General features: G+C 44.4%; 1 protein-coding gene across 2 annotated transcripts in view; it reads left to right on the top strand.

Moving 5' to 3' along the window:
* CRB1 (crumbs cell polarity complex component 1) overlaps positions 1-20,724 on the top strand; it is a 163,150-nt gene that overhangs the window by 112,711 nt on the left and 29,715 nt on the right. For both annotated transcript variants that reach the window (XM_083620240.1, XM_083620239.1), the window contains 2 exons: positions 5,073-6,029; positions 17,815-18,368. In XM_083620240.1, coding sequence (XP_083476366.1) covers positions 5,073-6,029; positions 17,815-18,368 — 1,511 coding nt within the window. The remainder of the gene's footprint in view (positions 1-5,072; positions 6,030-17,814; positions 18,369-20,724) is intronic.

Here is a 20,724-nt window from a genome sequence, read left to right on the forward strand (position 1 = left end):
AATAGATAAGTATAGCAGACCCTCCAGGTGCCCCCAGATGCGTAGGAAGGTCAGGTGGTACCCAGTGTGGAAAATTTCTTGTCACCCCAACACACACATTGTTTTGTGTGTGTTTTGGATGCGGGTGGCGCTGTGGGTTAAACCACAGAGCCTAGGACTTGCCGATTAGAAGGTGGGCGGTTCGAATCCCCGTGACGGGGTGAGCTCCCGTTGCTCAGTCCTAGCTCCTGCCCACCTAGCAGTTCGAAAGCACGTCAAAGTGCAAGTAGATAAATAGGTACCACTCCGGTGGGAAGGTAAACGACGTTTCCGTGCGCTGCTCTGGTTCACCAGAAGCGGCTTAGTCAAGCTGGCCAAATGACCCAGAAGCTGTCTGTGGACAAACGCTGGCTCCCTCGGCCACTAAAGCAAGATGAGCGCCGCAACCCCAGAGTCGGTCACAACTGGACCTAATGGTCAGGGGTCCCTTTGCCTTACCTTGCCTGCAAAAATGGTTTTACATTATTTCATATGTTCTTACAAAGGAATGTGGATTCTGGGCCTCTGATAACAAGTAGGCGACTATGGACGGATACTTAAATCTACAGGATGGATTGTGTTTTGGTTTGTGTTATTTTATTTATATTTATTGTTTATTTATTTAATAACATTTATTTTTTAAAAAACCCGCAACGTGGTTTACCAAAACAAAAAACAAAAAAAGCCACAGCAGTAAAATCAAGAAAAAGTAACAACCCTACTTTAAAACATACAAAAGCTAAAATATTAAGATTAAAATTACTTCAACTTCCTCAGCATCTAGATATGCTTGCCAAAAGAAGGATGCTTTTAGCAGGTGTCCGAAAAGAGTCTAGCAAAGGCACGTGCTTTGTTGCAATAGGCGGGGAGTTCCAAAGTGTAAGTGCTGTCACAGTAAACAATGCAGTACAAATATTATGTGGAACCTGTAGTAGTGCTTGAAACTGAAGGGGAGGTTTTATTTATTATGATTTCACCATGCTCTGTATTATCTAATCTACTTGGCCTAGTCTCATTTTCTTCACATAGGCTGACTTTCCAGGACCCGGGAAGCCCAGTGGAGAGTAGGGCAGTTCATAAAAAACTTTTCTACAAAAAAAACCAAAACCCTGCTCCAAAGGTCTTATCTCCCTAAACTAGGGATTATAGCTATATCTGAAATTTCATGCATATCAGTTAATATATTGACCCTGCTCCACTGAACTGACATTTCAGCCTTCACGACATAGGAAAACGGCCAAGTAAACAGCTATTTTCATGGAGGAGGGTCAAGATATTAACTGATATGCATGAAATTTCATATATAGCTATATACCGGTAATCCCTAGTGTAGTAAAATAAGACCTTTGGAGCAGGCATTTTCAAAAAAAAGTTTTTTATGAACTACCCTAGTAGGGCAGTAATTGTTGCTTGATAATTTGTCACCCCCTCCATGGGGGTACCTGGGGCGACCCGTTTCCCCCTTTCCTACGCCCCTGGGTGCCCCTATTTTTCAGTGACAATCCCAGATTTACAGAAGCCGTGCTGGTTTCTGATTTGATCCTGGAGGAATGTTCTACTTTTCCTTAGGACATCCTTATTTTATTCAAAGAAATGTTGGAGGGTATGGTATAGGCTTTGATTTAATGGTTTTCTGGAGGGTTATTCAGATGGGCATTACTCAGGTCAGGAGTAGGTGTCATCAAGCACCTGCTATGGCCCTCACCCCTGCAAGGCTCTCTTGACCCTCCCAGTCCTTCTGTTCTTCCTCCTCACCTACCCTATCCAAACATGGAAGCAATAACAAGAGCGCTGTGCCTTTCATTCCAAAAATCTGTATCGTCTGCTGATTAATTACTCTCCTTTGGGAGTGGGGCAAATATACACTCCAACTACGTATGTTAATAATGCTTTCTTTCTGATTTTTCTAGTAAATAGGCAGAATTTATTTTATTTTATTTATCTATGCCAGTGGAAGGTACCAAGTATAAGACCCCCTCTATTTTGGGGGACTCCAATTTAAGAAAAAGGGGGGAGATGACAATGTCAATAAGACGCCCCCAAATTTTTGACATTATTTTTAGGGGGGGGGGACTAGTCTTATACACGGGAAAATCCAGTATATCATTGTCTATTATTGTTGTTGTTGTTTAGTCGTTTAGTCGTATCTGACTCTTCGTGACCCAATGGACCAGAGCATGCCAGGCCCTCCTGTCTTCCACTGCCTCCCGCAGTTTGGTCAAACTCATGCTGGTAGCTTTGAGAACACTGTCCAACCATCTCATCCTCTGTTGTCCCCTTCTCCTTGTGTCCTCCATCCTTCCCAACATCAGGGTCTTTTCCAGGGAGTCTTCTCATCTCATGAGGTGGCCAAAGTATTGGAGCCTCGGCTTCACAATCTGTCCTTCCAGTGAGCACTCAGGGCTGAATTCCTTCAGAATGGATAGGTTTGATCTTCTTGCAGTCCATGGGACTCTCAAAAGTCTCCTCCAGCACCATAATTCAAAAGCATCAATTCTTTGGCGGTCAGCCTTCTTTATGGTCCAGCTCTGACTTCCATACATCACTACTGGGAAAACTATTATGGCCATCTTTAAAGAGAATTTGTGTGCTGTGTTCCGTAACTTCTCCCAGGTGTCTGCTGGAATGTTTTCCTCTATACCTTGAACCCATTTTTATCATGTAGCGGTATTGATATCTATTTAAAGGGACATCAGGAGACATACAGGGAGCACTGTTCAGGGATCAAGTTGGAACCCCTGTTTTGGCAATCTGTAATGAGGTTTCAAGAGTGCTCAGGCAGTGATATGTAGTATAAGAGCAGGAATGTTTCAAGAAACATTGAAGAGGAGCTAGGACCAAGCTAGGGATGAGGCACTGCCACTTATGTCACAGCAGGGATGATGATGATATCTCTTGGGGCACTATTTGCAAATCCTCTGCATGCCAAATAATTAAGTAATAATTAAGTTATTGATTGTTAATTAATTAATTAAGTAAGTAAGTAAGTAATAACCTCAAGAAGGTAGTAGCAAAGAGAGGAATTCCCCGCCTAAACAAAACAACTAGAGCAGGCATGGCCAAAATTGGCCCTCCAGCTGTTTTGGGACTACAACTCCCATCATCCCTAGCTGACAGGACCAGTGGTCAGGGATGATGGGAACTGTAGTCCCAAAACAGCTGGAGGGCTAAGTTTGGCCATACCTGAACTATGGAAACGCCTAGAGAAAACAACTATTGTTTTCTCACTTCTATGCCCACAATATTCAATAAATACTGGAAGCTCACAGGGTATTGTGTCTTATACATGTGTGGTATCTAACCAATTCATTTTCCAAGAAGATCCATTGAAATCAGTTATGTTATTATTTTACCCACTTTGTCCCGATTTCCCACAGGTGCAAGTAATTCGTGTGAGCTGCAAGGCATGGACTTATGCCATCCCTTGTCACGACATCTTGGCTGCCTTTTTCACTTTTCTTTTAATTGACACACTTGTCTTTACCTCAGGAGCCGCTTGAGAAACTAGATCCTTATTTGAGGTGTTCTTCATTTTGCTTCCAAACCGATAAGACGCTCGACCACCTGAGTTTGGTCTTATAGGGCCTGACACATAACTCCATACAGGAATGGCACCATAGAGTTCATCTGCTGCAGGATAGAGTGGCCTACCTTCTGTAAGCCACCTTGAAACCTGGCAGACCTGAAAGGTAGATAATCAGGGGAGATGATTTGGAAAGAGCCCAACTCAGAATGAAGAGAAAAGTTCTGAATTCTTCCTCAATTGGGGTGTGGGCTTTTTTAAGTTAATAATGTGTTTTGTATTGCAATAGGACAATACTGTTGATATTGAATCTACTATTTGGAGGTTGTACTTTGTTTTTGTTTCTAAAGGATTTTTCTACATTCAGGCTGTTTAGAAATAGCAAACAAATCTCACCTCATTGTTACTTTAGATTCACTTTGCATTAACAGCTGCATTTTGCTCCATTGCACATTATGTTGCTTCTACTAATTATAAAGCGTGTCGCTTAATTTAAAGGTGGAAATGTATTGAATTTACAAACAAATGTTTTCCTGGAACTATTTTCCATCTCTCTCTCTCTCTCTCTCTCTATATATATATATAGCACATGATGTTAATATTTTTAACAAAGCCGGCACCATTCATTGCTGCCTTGCAGCTCAAGCAAGTCATTTGCACCTGTAGGAAATGAATACAAATTGGGGAAAATAATGTTTCCTTCCTGACTTAGAAATACTTTGCAGCTGTTTTGCACTGCTGTCCTCCAGGGCAAGTGACTAGACAAGAGGCAGGAAAGTGGGAAATCAGCCCCAGAATGCACCTGCCTTGAAAGCTATAGCCAGAGACTTTAGCCAGTTCACACCAACTATGAGAGAGTTTTCCAAAATGGGAGCTTGACTTACTACATAAGCATTAAGGTCCAGTTGCTGGAACTGATTTGCCAGTATTCCATGTGGCTGGCTTCACATTTTAATCAGACCCTCAGCTAATAAAGTTGCAGTGTGAGTATGCCAGCCACAGATCCCTAGGGTATTTAACATGCACATAAGCACTGATATAAAATGTGACAGTGAGCACATGGACAGTGTTTTCTCTATATGTACACCATCTTGTTTAAATTGGATCTAAGAAGTCCAAATGGGATTAGACAGATAGATACAGCAAGGACAGTTTAGGTATCTCCTCCCCCCCCCAGCCATCAACAAACTCAGCCATACTTGGGGGACAAAAACGTATATTTTGTGCCACATGGTTCATTATGTTTCTGTTTTTGAGAGAGAAAAGGATGCTTCCAGATAGGTATATATTGTGGGATGAGTGCTCCTCGTGCATTCAGGGTTTTTTTGCAGCACTCACCAGATGCCATAATCAAAGTGCCAGCCTGTATTTTACTCTAGTAAGTTAAAAAAATAAACTTGGCAATGCCCCATTTGAGAGATCTCAGTGACCCATTTACAGTCTTAAGTCTCCACCTGGAAGCACCCCAACTTTAAGTCTAAACTGGTCTATAGGATCAAAGCCTTCATTCTTCCTTTCTGCTTTCTCGCAGGCATCCACTGTGAAGAAGACATTGATGAATGTCACATGAACCCTTGCCAAAATGGAGGGACCTGTGAGAATTATCTTGGGAATTATACTTGTCATTGCCTAACCGGAGAGGAGGAGGGCATATATTATGGCGGCTGGAACTGCACAGAAGTCCTCCTCGGATGTGTTCAACATAAATGCCAAAATGGGGGGCTGTGTGTTCCTCACTTTACGGACGGACAACACAGATTTAGCTGCATATGTTCAAATGGATATACCGGAGTACACTGTGAAACAATGACCACATTGTCTTTTCAGGGAAATGGGTTTCTTCGGGTTAACAGTATCACAACGCCTGTCCAGGATGGTTTCTATAACATAAACCTTAGGTTTCTGACTATTCAGCCAACAACTTTTCTATTCCACCGAGGGGACAAAAGCACATTTGTGAAGTTGGAGTTACTGAATGGCTACTTACACTTATCCATGCAAGTCAATAATAACCAGTCAAAGGCCTTTTTGCATATAGCACAGAATGTCAGTGATGGCGAATGGCATTCAGTGGAGGTAACCATAGCAAGAGCAGTTACTCTTAAGTTACTCGACAGCTCTTGTATAGAGCCATGTCTCAGTAAAGCTACTGCCACCATAGATAGCGATCAGCCAATGTTTACTTTTCAGAGCACTTTTTTGGGTGGTTTGCCAGTGGGGAACAGGAGCGATGACTCTCTACTAAACATCTATAATATGCATTCTGCACCTTCGTTTGTAGGCTGTCTTCAGGACATTGAAATAGATTTGAACATTATAATCCCAGAGAACATGTCATCTGATTCATCTTTAAATGTCAAGGCAGGCTGCACCAAAAAGGATTGGTGCGAACACCACCCTTGTCAAAACAAGGGGCGCTGCATCAACTTGTGGCTGAGCTATCAGTGCGATTGCTACAGGCCCTATGCCGAGCCAAACTGTGCTACAGGTAAGGTAATGCCCTCAACCCCAGAACCTTAATTGCCACCTGAAATCATATTGTACAACAGGTCTTATCAGACTGCAGAGCCATATACTCCAAGCCTTGCTATTGTCTGTCATCTGCCGCTGGAATATTCCTCAGCTACAATGGTGGCAACAAATTTACAGCTTCACCGCCATCTTTGCATAAGCTATGCATATACAAAGATGGTGTCAATGCTGCCATGTTGAAGGATATGCCAGCAGTCAGCACTCAGGCTATGCTAGGGGAGAATTAATGCAGATGGAGGGGGCATTGTGTTCTGTTCAAGGGTTTTCTGCTTCGGTTCAGCCATCCATGCCACTACAATTGTAAACGATGTCAGCCCACCAAAACTGGCCCAAGATCAACTGGGGAACTTGAGTGAACTCCTACCCGTCTCTGTTGTAGAACATAAATACACACACATATGCACCAGTTACAAACTCTGTAAAGTGATCACAAATGCACAGATACTGGAAGGTTTGCAGAATTTTAGTCCACATTTTGAAAATTCAGACCCAGGTGTGCAGATTCCCCCAGCTCATTTTTGGACTGAAACTCAAAGCTTATTGCCACAGATAGACCACTGCCATGCTCAAAGGAGAGATCCACACAGCTAAAAATGAATCCATTTCAATCTGTACACAATTTGGAAGATCACTTAATTTGCTCCCATTTTGGAACGCTGACTTGAATTCCATCGAAAGCTATCTTCCAAAATTCATTTCACTTCGATGAATTTTTATACAGTGCACAAAGCATGGACTAGAGAAAGGCATTTATGGAACAAGAGATGAATTAGACTACATAGCTTCTAGGTAAGTGAGGCTTTACTATAAATATACAAGGAAGCAACTTGTCTACAAGATGACATCCCATGGCCATTAAGGAACGAGGAATTGCTCACAGTACCAGTTCAGTGTTTTCTTGTTTTCTCTCTCTCTAGACAACTCATTTCAAGCCAGGTAGAAAAGTCCAGGTAGTTTCAAGCTAACGAAATGCCTCTCCAATAGCAGGCAGGCATATTTGGTACTTGTTCTGGCTGGCATCAATATGCCACATTCATTTCTGGTCTTTTGTTCCCAGGCCTCTTAATCATGGCAGTCTCAACCCTTCTCTTTAATGTGAAACATGTTGGCTGTTAATTATTCAAATAGATCTGAAGTGAGGGTGGGGATTGTTGCAATGGCTCCCTAAGGCAGTGAGGAGAGAGGCAGAGAGAAGGAATTAATTATTCCCCTATATAGTTTCTAGGGATTTTACTGGTGTTGTTAATATTGGTCCAGATCAGGGGGGAAATGCAAAAACAGCTCCCAGGGCAGAAAGGCACTGGTGCAATTGTCTTTCATGATGTGACACATGTGAGGTGGGTCACAGCATCTTGACTTTTCCACCAAGCTAGTCAAAATAGACTTTTCCAATGTTGTCTTATTTCCATTCCGTGCTGTTGTTTTGATTTCTTCCGAGACATGTGGCCACGGGGTGATAATGAGTTGTCTGGTGAGGCGATGTAGCTAACATCTCAACTTCTTGACAGTGGCCAAAGATATCCTTTCAAAAAATGTATGGGAGCCAATTCACACATGCATATCATAGTCCTCCATTATCTGCATTGCTATGAAAAATAGCAACAGTGATACATGGGATTCCTTCCCACTTTTCCTCTGCAATCAACTAGTTAATTCAGTGTCTCAAGAATATACAAGCCCAGGGTACAATTTAGTTAAAGTCTTAAACCCTAAAGATTTCAGCAGGTGACTTTTAAACTTTATTCTAGGCATTTTCTTTACTGTCCTGCCAACCTCACCCTGCTCTTTTCCAGCCTCTGCCTTCTTACTTACAACCAGTCCAGGGAATGGCACTGCCTGTCATTTGCCTCCCCCTTAGTAGACAGGACGCGGGTAGCGCTGTGGGTTAAACCACAGAGTCTAGGACTTGCCAATCAGAAGGTTGGTGGTTCGAATCCCCACGACGGGGTGAGCTCCCATTGCTCGGTCCCTGCTCCTGCCAACCTAGCAGTTCAAAAGCACGTCAAAGTGCAAGTAGATAAATAGGTACCGCTCGGGCGGGAAGGTAAACGGCGTTTCCGTGCGCTGCTCTGTTTCGCCAGAAGCGGCTTAGTCATGCTGGCCACATGACCCGGAAGCCAATAAAGCGAGATGAGTGCTGCAACCCCAGAGTCGGCCACAACTGGACCTAATGGTCAGGGGTCCCTAGTAGTGTCAGACTTATGCACATGCTAAGGTAACAGCCATGTAAAGCCAGAAATTATGAGGGCCCTCTAAATCCATAAAAAGTAATATATTTTGGTCAGATTGTTAGGGGTTTTGTTGTTGCATATTCACCTAATTTACTGGTTGTTGGCACCCATCTGTCTGTTGAGACGACGGCATGTGCCTCTGTGGGTGAAAGCCTGGTCAGCGTGTATGGAGATCCCTGGCTGCCCTGTTTTCAGCCTCACTGATTTGGTCCGAAGGAAAGCAGAATAATATGGTTGCCACCAGCTTGGCTGCAGGAGTTGCCAGAAGGAAACATACAAGGCACCCACCCTCCAACCGTCTTAAGGACTCCAGTCTGGATTTGTGTAGGGTTTACTGCTTAGCCTTCACTTCCCTCAAAGATATTCCACAAGGCAGAAGAGGTTTAGGATCAATACGATACAGCAATTTACCGTATTTTTCGCTCTATAAGACGCACCAGACCATAAGACGCACCTAGTTTTGGGAGGAGGAAAACAAGAAAAAAAAATTCTGAATCTCAGAAGCCAGAACAGCAAGCGAGATCGCTGCGCAGTGAAAGCAGCAATCCCTCTTGCTGCTCTGGCTTCTGGGATAGCTGCGTAGCCTGCATTTGCTCCATAAGACGCACACGCATTTCCCCTTTTTAGGAGGGAAAAAGTGAGTCTTATAGAGCAAAAAATACAGTAACTAATTAGAAGCTTTGGCAAATAAAAGCTTTTGGCAAATAAAAGCTTTCGGCACCTTCTGCTGAAATGACATCTTAGTTGGTTCCAGGCAAGTCTTCCAGGGATGGGCATTTCTTAAGCAGGGTGTCATAACTGAAAAGCCCATCTCCCTGGTCACTAGTCAACCATTGTTACCTAACTAGTCAATAATTGTTACCTAAGAGAGCCAGTGTGGTATAGTGGCTAAGAGCGGTGGACTCGTAATCTGGTGAACCGGGTTCGCTTCCCCACTCCTCCACATGCAGCTGCTGGGTGACCTTGGGCTAGTCACACTTCTCCGAAGTCTCTCAGCCCCACTCACCTCACAGAGTGTTTGTTGTGGGGGAGGAAGGGAAATGAGAATGTTAGCCGCTTTGAGACTCCTTAAGGGGAGTGTTAAAGCAGGATATCGAATCCAAACTCCTCTTCTTCTAACTTTGCTGTGGGGCACCTGGAAGAGAGTCCCAGATGTCAAACATGAATATTCAGGCAGGCTTGTGTGGTGAAAAGTGACCCTTTTAAGTAATCCAATCCCAATGCAATTTAGAACTTAAAAGGTAAAAGTACTAGTACTTTGAATGGTGCCCAGAAACAGACCAGTAGCCAGAACAATGGGCAGCAATCCAATTGTGAGAGATGGGTCTGGCATCCCTGCTTTCATCCTGAAATTGCAAAGTATAAAATCATGCAAAACTAGCCACTGCAGGCCAGAGAGAATAAAAATATCAGGCTGCAGTTCTATTCCTACTTACCTAAGGCCCACTGAACTCAGTAGACAGAGAGCTACTTGAACATATACAGCAAAGCAGTTAGCTCTGAAAGTTTGTCTTATATTTGAATGTATTTAACTTTGACCAAACTGCATCAACTGTTTGCATTCAGCTATTTTTATCTGTGAGAAAAGGTAGATTTTTTTTATTAACCCTCCCCCCCAAAAAACACAGCAAAATCAGATAGAAAGTGTGGGGGAGGGGAGAAACATGAAAGGCAACATTGCAGATCTCTGGTTCAATCCAAAGCACCGTATCTATTGCAGATGTTAAATGGCACAGTTGCACTGAATTTAGTGGAGTTATATGGATTTACACCAGCTGATATCTGGTCTGGTCAGGGGGGGGGGGTGCTTACTAGATCCATTTGTTCAGAAAGCTTTAGCTTCAAAATGCATTCCGATATTTTTTAAATACTATATCATTTCACATGCTACCCTGTGTGTGCACCTACCTCTTTTTTTATTATTGAAAAATGACATTGCTGGAGCTGTAATTGTAGCAGACGGCTTTGAAGTTGAGCAGTAATTTATCCAAAGGTTTGAAAAGCAACTTTGGGATAAGGGGGCTCCATCTGGTAAATATGTTTGCTTCTTTATGTGAAGCAAAATTAAAACCATGCAGCTCCAAGAGAAGCTTATACTTCCATTAGGACTGTTGTGAATGATTAGAAAGTATTTGAAACTCCCCCTGCCCACTTCTCCCTAACCGCAATATTCTTCTCAATTCACAGCATCCTACCATTTTGATTAAAGGTGTGTGTGTGTGTGTGTGTGTGAGAGAGAGAGAGAGAGAGAGAGAGAGAGAGAGAGAGAGAGGTGGGGAAGGGAAGTGAAAGAGAAGATTGGGAGCAACTAACAGTCTCACTGACCCCCCCCCTCCCATGAGTGTATCCAAATTGTAGAGTATTCCTTTCAGAAGATGGTCCAAGGCATTCAAAATTTTAGAAAAATCCAAAAATGCAGTACATCTCTTCTGAAAACAGGGAACATGAAGTGTACAGTGGTACCTCGGGTTAAGTATGGTACTTAATTCATTCCGGAGGTCCGTTCTTAACCTGAAACTGTTCTTAACCTGAAGCACCACTTTAGCTAATGGGGTCTCCTGCGGCTGCCAAGTCCAGCTTGCCAAAAAATTTTGACCCAGCCAGGGTGGCAAGGACATGGCTGACCACTGGCACTGGGTATGCATGGGCCGTGAGGGCCTTGTTTATGGTACATTTGTAGTCTGCGCAGATGCGGACCGAACCATTAGGCTTGACGGGTGTGACGATTGGGGTTTCCCAGGGGGCATTAGGCACTGGCTCCAGCACTCCTTGCTCCACGAGCCGGTCCAATTCCTCGTCTATATGGGGTTTCACAGCGAACGGGACGCGGCGGGCCTTGAGCCTGACCGGTTGTACTGCAGGGTCAAGCTGTAGAGCAATGGGGGGGCCCGTATACTGTCCCAATTTCCCATCGAAAACCCCCGGAAATTCCTTGCATATGGCGTCCACTTGTAAGCTCGTGTGGTTCACCCCGGTGACGGCTAGCCCCAGTGGTCCAAACCATGCCAATCCCAGTAAGCTAATGTTGGAGCCCTTGACCACAAGCAAGTCCAGTTGCCGCGTCCGCCCTCGGTATTGCACCCTGAAGGTCCCACCCCCGTTGTGGTCCCCACCCCCATTGTAGGGACCTTGCGTTTCTGGAAGTCCCGGAGGGTGAATGGGGCTGGCCTGAGTTTGGGACCCCCAGTAGGACACAGTTTCCTTAAGGTCCTTGCCGAGATTATGGATAGAGTTGAACCCGTGTCAAGCTCCATGCGGCATGGGGCCCCCTCTATCTGTACCTCTACATAAATTTTCTCTACGTTGGGGTGGGGCAACTGGTATACCTGGAAGTCCGTGAGCTCCGTCGAGTTGCCTTGGTGCGTTGGGCCCCGGGACCTGGGGCTCTTGGATTGGTCATCTGATGCCTGGCGTCGGGTGGGCCGAGCCCGACACACCCGGGCGATGTGTCCCAATTTTCTGCACTGCCTGCACTCTGCGTTGCGGAAACGGCAGGTCCTCCTCTCGTGACTTTCTCCACAGCTTGCGCAGTTCCCTCCTTCTCGTCGAGGCAGCTGTGGTATGTGGGCTGCTTGAGTGCGCTGCTGTACTCGGTGCACCTCCTCCCTATTGGATCCTGAGTCGTCGGTGAGGTCTTCGTGGTGGACCCTCGGTTGGGATGGCTGGCTCAGCCGTGCCTCTTGCGTCGACCTCTCGGCAGTTTCCGTTGCCAGGGCCTCCTCCAGAGCGACCTGGAACGTTAGGTTCTTCTTAGCGTAGAGGCGTCGTTGCAGCTTCTCATCCTTCAGGCCACCGACGAGGCGGTCCAGCTCTGAGAAGTTGCAGAACCGGGCGGCTTGGCGGAGAGAGGTCACAAACCCAGTTATGGTTTCCCCAGGGGCTGGGCGCTTTGCGTAGAAGGCATTTTGACGAGCCACCACTGAGGGCTGTGGCGAAAAGTGCCCCTTCAGCTGTTCCATTATTGTTTTGTATGGAACAGTAGCAACGTCTTCAGGCGCAAGGAGAGCCCGGGCGATTTCAAACGTCTCCTCTCTGCAGACGCTGAAGAATATTGCCCTCTTCTTGGCGTCTTCTTCATCGGTGACCCCTTTGGCTTCTAGGAGGAAGGTGAAACGGGAGGCGTACGCTTCCCAGTCTCCAGATGCTGGGTTGAACGGCGAGAAGCTGCTGTCGGTTGCCATTCTGAGTTCCTTGTGTCCCGGAGCTGAAGCCTGGATACACGGTGCGAGGCAGTGGTGCGGCAGGTGGCGGTGCTGCGGTGCTGTGTGTGGCAGTCAGCTCAGCGGGATCCCATCCTCATCGCCAGTGAAATATACTCAGAGTCGCAAAGTGATTTCATGCTCTTTATTCAGCTCATAGTGGTGAGGAGGAATGAATGAATGTCCCCTCAAAGTATCTGCTTTATATACATTATTTACACAATGGGCTGCACATGATTGGCTAATTCCGGAATTCCACTGTAAGCCAATCAGGTTGTGGATTCACTTCTATCTGGAGCATGATTGGGTGGTTCCTGCCAACCAATCATACTGCTGCATTGTTCTAGGACCAATCAGACTGCTGCATTCTGAATCCTATTGTTCTAGGACCAATCAGACTGCTGCCTTTTGGATCCTATTGTTCTAGGACCAATCAGACTGCTGCAGTTTGGATCCTATTCAACTCAGTACATAACAATCAGCATCCAGACGTAATGGCTCAAGAGGTTAATATTGACCAAAGTTATGCTAAATGCCCATCAAACCACATACCAGATCCAATATTTCTTTTGAAGCAGAGTAATTGAAAATGGCAAGCTCGCCGTGCTACCTTTTTAAAGACTAACCTTGCTTCCTTTGCCTTCTTTGTAATGTCTAACTGCCACTCGCCAGCTTTGCTGCATCATAAGCGATCTCTTTTCAACAAGAAAAATGTCTTTTCAGTACTCCCTTAGTAGAGAGAGCTGGTTTTTTTTTTTTTAATAAACTAACCTTTCATGCTTAAAAATGACCATTTCAACACTGAGGGGGGAAATTTATGGACATATGCCTTGTTTTTAACAAGCACATAAAGAAAGAAGTTTGAGATCATCTCATTCACAAAATTAAAACGTTTCTCACATGTTATTTATGAAATTGTCTATTCAGAAATAAGTCAGGGGTTTATTTCCCCATACTAAGTAAACTGAGCCAGATATGAATCCTGCAACACTTAGAAGGCAGGTTTCCACAATGATCACCCCTGTTTTCATGAGTCTTATAATCATTTCATTAAAATAAAACACTGCAAGCAATATGTATGTGAGAGAGAAAGAGAGAGAGCGTGCACCAAAGCAGCTTTCCCGCCCTATGAAGGAAAAGTCTGATTATAAGTTTTTGAACAGCTGGGGTTTGTTTTGTTTAACTCCAGTTAACGCTGTTGATGTTGTTTGGTCTGTGAAACCACACATTAAAGGTTTTAGTTCAGATTAGCCAATTGTGATTATTGATTTGGGGCCGTTTCATCTATAAATATAGCACTGTGGAGAGCCAGTGTGGTGTAGTGGTTAAGAGCAGTAGTCTCATAATCTGGTGGACCGGGTTCGTGTCTCCGCTCCTCCACATGCAGCTGCTGGGTGACCTTGGGCTAGTCACACTTCTCTGAAGTCTCTCAGCCTCACTCACCTCACAGAGTGTTTGTTGTGGGGGAGGAAGGGAAAGGAGAATGTTAGCCGCTTTGAGACTCCTGAAGAGGAGTGAAAGGCGAGATATCAAATCCAAACTCATCTTCTTCATCTTCTAGAAGCCATCCTGGCTTAAGATATTTTGCTGCCTGAAGCAGAGGACCAAATGATGCACCTCCTCAGCCCTCCCTTTGCCATGCAAGGGCCAACACTTTAACTTCAGAAAGCCTCCCTGGGCTGTTTAGACATCAGTTCTTGCCTTCATCTCCCCGCCTTTGGGTAGAGATAAAGCGGGAATCAAATCCAAACTCTTCTTCTTCTTCTAACTTTGCTGTGGGGCACCTGAAAGAGAGTCCCAGATGTCAAACATGAATATTCAGGCAGTCTCGTGTGGTGTCCCTTACCTTTCCCGCCCCGACCTGGCCACAGTGATCCATGCGACGGTCATCTCCAGGCTTGACTACTGTAATTCGCTCTACGCGGGGCTGCCCTTGAAGCTGTCCCAGAAACTCCAGCGGGTGCAAATGCTGCAGCGAGGCTCCTCACGGGGTCTCTGCCATGGGAGCATATTCACCCAGTGCGTTTCAAGCTGCACTGGCTCCCGGTGGAGTACAGGATCAGATTTAAGGTGCTGCTTTTGACCTTTAAAGCCCTTCACGGCCTAGGACCCTCGTACCTACGGGACCACCTCTCCCGGTATGCCCCACGGAGAGCCTCAAGGTCCATAAATAGCAACACCCTAGTGGTCCCAGGCCCTAAGGAAGTTAGATTGGCTTCAACCAGAGCCAGGGCCTTTTCAACTCTGGCTCCGGTCTGGTGGAACGCTCTGCCTCATGAGACCAGGGCCCTGCAGGATCTGATTTCTTTCTGCAGGGCCTGTAAGACAGAGTTGTTCCGCCTGGCCTTTGGCGTGGAACCAATTTGAATCCCTCCCTCTCTTTCTTTTTTCTTCTTCTTCTCCTCCTGCGATGAGGCTACATTTTAATATTTTAACGTTTCAATATTTTAATGTTGTATTTTTAATTTTGTTTTTAAGTTGTAATCATTTAACTTGTTTTTATTATTGCTTGTAAGCCGCTCTGAGCCCGGCCTTGGCTGGGGAGGGCGGGGTATAAATAAAAATTACTATTATTATTATTATTATTATTATTATTATTATTATTATTATTAAAAGTGACCCTTTTAAGTAATCCAGTCCCAATGTAATTTAGAACTTAAAAGGTAAAAGTACCAGTACTTTGAATGGTGCCCAGAAGCAAGCCACTTCACCCTGCCATATGGCAAAGTTGACCTAGAGGGGAAACCATTTCCACATGATAGTGTATCTCCAAATAATTTCCAGAATATTTTGGATCAGCTGCCCTGAACTGTTGTGGTGTTCAGAGAGCTGCTTCCCATTCCATGTGATCCACACTAATTAGCACCTGTATTTATTTCTTAGATTTATCACCATAAGATTTTGGGGCAGTTCACAGAATAAAATACAGGATAAAAAAAACAAGAAAATAAGTAAAACCAAACAGCAAAACAATAATCCCCCCCCTTCCCACAGACACATTTTAAAGACTGTAGAATATGACTCAGCCAAAGGCCCAATTGAAGAGGAATGTTTCTGTCTGGCACCTAAAATATATATAATGAAGGCACTAGGAGAGGCTCCCTAGGTCACCACACTGTTTGAGTAAATGATGAGACTCCATCCCACTTTATTATTATTATTTATTTGATTTCTTTCCTGAACTTTGCCATGTTGTTGCCATGCCTCAATGAAGAGTGAAGGTAGCTTGAGAAGAAGCCAACATCATTTGTCCAATCCTAGGCGTGATCTTCTCTGAGATTTAGTAAGCCAGTTGGTCCTTTGGGGCACGTGCTCGTGTTAGTAGTATAGTTGCTTCATCTATTTTCTTACATGTGCTGATCACCCATCAGCACAAGGTGGCATAAATCTGGTTTCTAGGTGGTCATCCATCTAGGCTCTGTCTAGACCAGCGGTTCTCAACCTGTGGGTCCCCAGATGGTGTTGGACTACAACTCCCATCATCCCTGAGCTCTTGCCTTGCTAGCTAGGGGTGATGGGAGTTGTAGTTCAACAACATCTGGGGACCCACAGGTTGAGAAAGGTCTAGACCAAGATCTGCTTAGCTTTAGCAAGCCTGATGTACCTTCAGACAATATCCTGGGTTCTCAACCTGTGTACTCTGTACAAGGCCGATCTTAACATTGGGCAAGATTTCTGCATTGCAGGGGGTTGGACTAGATGACCCCTGTGGTCCCTTCCAACTCTACAATTCTAAGATTTGAAGGTACAAGAAGAAAAATAAGATTTGACCGTTTTCTTTCACTTGAATGTTTTAAGATTTTTGCTTATTGGCGTTTGTTGTTGTTGTTTGAGAGATTGGCATTTGTGCCATACTTGATTTCAGATCAAGAAAACATCAGCCAAAAGGATGATCAGCCATCATACCTGGTCATCTAAATTTTCAGTGTAGTCTACTTTAATGAGGAGAACACAGCACATCAGTAGATTGGCTATAACCAGAAGGAAATCTGTACAACGGGAACTGCCAAAGCAAATCCCAATTTATTTTCTTAAGAGATTGTTGCAGCATATTGGGTCTCACATCCCTCAGAGCTGATGGCAAAACACCCAAAATAGACACAAAGAGGCACATATCCAATTGCCAGCCTACACCTTATTAGAAGCTTATCTAGAGCTGAACACAGCAGAAGGAGAAAGAGGAAGCAACATTGCTGCCTGATGTCCCAAGACGAAAAGTCTGTTGTATGGCTTGATCAACAAGCATGCCGCATATCCTACAGAGCTGGGATCCACTCAGACTAGAGGCCCTGCTCTGGTGTCAGCATCAGAGAAAATGTTTCCTTTCATAGGGCCCACTCTGCATCACCCCTGGTTCAGTCAACACTGACCTCTATTTTTGCATGGTAGGAGTCAGGCTGAGCTGAAAACAACATGGAAATGGGGGAATTAACCTGGATTTTTTCCTAAATCAAATAGTTGTGGTTTCTACATTGTGACAGATTTCTAGAATCAGCTTGCAGGGACTAAGGAAGTGTTCTTTCTTGTATGTGTTTCCATGGGACTCAAGCTTGCTATTCTCATACTTGTTCCTCAGAACTTTCATCAGACTCATAGGGAGACAGAAATGTCCAACGTTGGCCCCTGTGACTGGCAGATAAGATCCAAAATGTATGTTGAGGGGGGAGGCCAACAGTTCCCTTGCCCTCTAAAATTCAGGAGGAATTTTGAGTTCAGGAGGAAATCCTTCCCAATTCAGGTTTGACAACCAATAGTCCCTGAGCATGAGCAAAATTCACGGAGTCATCCAACAAAAAGGGAAACAACGTTGGGGCCACAGTGTTCAAGACACTCAATATGTTATCTGTCTTTGCCTTGCACATTAGAGATGGGCCATCAGGAGAAAAACAGAACTACTGAACAGAATGTTGGGCGATCCCTGGTGAGATTGGAAATGAGGAATGTAAGACATGTGGGTCACAACCCTTACCTTCCCAAAAGGACTGAAACTGAAGCATCAGAACCAGCCATTGCTGGTCTCCTAGCTTTGAATTGGGGCCAGTTATATCATATCATATCATCTCAGACAGAAGGTAGAATTATATATCTCAATCTTTAAAAGGCTGCACTTGCTTTGCAGGATTCGTAATGCATCTTTCAAAGGAGTGGTACAAACCATAGTAGTTTGCCACTGAAAGTGCCATCAGGTAATTTAGTTTTGAATGCCAGAGCATTCCCGGTCTGTTTCGCAGTATGTCCATTTTTCCATCAGTATTCCTGTCTTAAAGTTGAATTATTATTTTTCTCTCTCTTTTTGCCATGTGAACTCAAGAGTACATTCCAGGAAGATTTGGACATGAGGAATCCAAAGGGTTTGCTGCTTTTCCTTTAGAAGGCAGCGACGACGAAAGTGTGACAATCTCAATGTTTGTCCGAACACGCAAGCCTTCTGGCTTGTTGCTGTCTCTGAAAAAAGGCACAATCCTATTTCTTAAGGTCTGGTTGGAAGGTGGGAAACTCCTGGCGTCAGGCCTAAGCTCTGACAAACTCCTTGGAACACAGCCTGTGAATGATGGAAATTTCTATTTGATATCCTTAAAAATCAAGCCAAACAAGACCGAGCTATTCCAGTCTTCGCAGAACCTGGGCTACATTTCTATCCCTGTAATAAAAATCCAGAGCGGTGATATTATGTACATCGGAGGATTACCCGACGACCAAGAAACCCATGTAAATGGTGGATATTTCAAAGGCTGCATCCAAGATTTAAGACTGGGCAACCAACCACTGGAATTCTTCCCTGTCACGACTTCATCAGATTCTGTCATCAGAAAGAGCACGCTGATCAACATTGCCCCAGGCTGCATCGGAGACAACCTCTGTCAGGTAAGGATGCTGTTTCTCAAAGTGCCGTTTCCATGTTTGCAGCAAGGAATTCTCTTTTGAACTAGCAGTGCTCCGAAAACAGCATGTGACAGTAAGAATATCTGAACACGATATCCGAAACAGGCAGGTAAGATCAGGTTTTTGTCAAACAGCCCCACACTTTGCGGGCGCCGAAACCGCAGAAACATCTGGGAGGCTGGAAGGCCCGGCGCTTGAATGGCAAGGTAATGATAACCAGTTAGCAAGCCTGCTATTCATTAAGGGCAACTTGAACTCACTGTAGTTTTTCAAACCAAAATATTCTCATAATTACTGTAAAACCAGACTTTCGAAGCAGGCTAATCACATGGTATGTTACGGGCATTTGGGCCTGGCAATGAAGCCTGTAAAAATATTAAAGAAGAGAGGAATGTTGTATCACCACACAAATACAAAGGCAGCCCCTATGTGGGCTGGATCTACCAGAAATCACACGGTCCTCATTTAACATTGCATAAAAAGTAATGGATTTATAAACAAACGCCATCTCTTACATATGTGCAAATACAGGAGGGTTGACGGAATGTGTTCTAATGTCAGTTGTGTGTTCCTGTACAGTTTGTTTCATATGAAACAGCTTTTTTTCTTAATGTCTCAAGCATTTCATGATTTATTTATTTTTTTAAAATCGCTTACAATCATGCTGAGCACTTTTTCCTGTGCTTACCCTTCTTTCAACTTATTATCATTATTAACGTATTATTTGCCTTTCATGCAAGTGCCTCAAGGTGATGTACAATAAAAGAGTTAAAAACACAAAAAAGCAAATACGTTTAAAACAAACTAATTTAGCAAAAAACTGGACACCCATGGCACAGGTCCATTCACCCAGTTGGGAAAGCTTGAAACAAAAACGTTTTCAATTTCCCTCCCAGAAAAGTGCAGATGATGGGGTCCTGTTATATCTTGACAGGCATGCTATTCCACAGAACGTACCATCATCCCTTCAGAAAAGACTTCAAGAATGGCACATTTTTCCTAATTTACTTTCACATCTCCTAGACATACGAAGCCTCAGAGAGAGGCACCAACTGCCTAGGCCCTTCTCCTCTGTTCTCTTCCATTTATAGCCCAATGCTGCTCTGAAAACTGAGAACCAGTTCACGCATGCACAGACATCATTTGATTTCTCACAATTTGATTATATGGCCCATGTCGACTTGCCCCAGAATCTATGAATGGGCTCAGTTGAACGGCAAGAGATCCCCAGACCTCTTTGCGAGGATTGATCTGTGATAACTCATTCACATGTGTAAATTGCCATTTGATGCTGCAGTCACCACACAATCAGCGTGAACCAGGCCTTGGTGATAAAGTAGGCAATATCACATTATCCTGGCTTCAGTTCATAACTTACAATACTACTGCTTCCCACTGAAAGTCTCCCTTCCCCTTCTACTCAATCTCTACTCCCAAACATTCGTTTTTCCTGCTGGCTGTCCTAAAACCAAACCTAGAGAGCTATTTTGTGCATACCCTTCAACATTTCTCCAATGAAAATGGGGCCACTCGATATTACTATTATTATTATTATTAATAATAATAATAATAATAATAATAATAATAATACCCGCCCATCTGACTGGGTTGCCCCAGCAACTCTGGGCAGCTTCTAACATACATAAACACATAATAAAATATTAAAAATAAAATAAAAACCTTCCCTGTCTTCTAAAGGTTGTATAGCTACTTATCTCCTAGGCTTGGGGGTCGCATGACACAACCAGCCTGTGGTCCAACAAGGAAGAAGGCAGGAAGATGCTAGAGCATCAGTTGTCTATATTAGCTGGGAGCGATTCTCCATTGTTTCAGACCAGGAATCTGTTCCAGGCTTGTCTGGAGTCACAAGGGATTGAACCTGGAATCTTTTGCACTGAAATAACATGCGACAGCCTTTTGCTAAAGGTCAGGCCTTGATATGCAGCAAACCTATGGATGCTCATAACTCTCTAACCAGAAAGGCCTTCTTTGTATTGTGCATTCTCTACAAAGGCTTTTTAAAGAGGAAGGTTTCAGGGCACCACCAGATTTCGCCAAGAGTTGTGTAATGGTTATAGGGGTTGCTTGTGCGTAAGTTGCTGCCACTCCTGGCTAGGTTACCTGGTTGAACCCTTTCTGTCTGGACAGCCCTTCACTTCGTGGCTGTCTCAGTCGCTGGCAGAATCCGTCAGTGGGCGTTTCTTGAACTTCTTCCAGCAAACAAGTTCCTTGTCGCCAAGTCTCCTCCTACTCTCCCTGCGCGGAAGTCTTCTGCGCAGGGAGGGTGTGGGCAGCAGAGCACCCGTGCTCTCTCCGCTGGTCTCCAGTGAAGAGTCCT

Source organism: Podarcis filfolensis (genome assembly GCF_964270895.1).
Source record: "Podarcis filfolensis genome assembly, chromosome: 6".
Classification (NCBI taxonomy): domain Eukaryota; kingdom Metazoa; phylum Chordata; class Lepidosauria; order Squamata; family Lacertidae; genus Podarcis; species Podarcis filfolensis.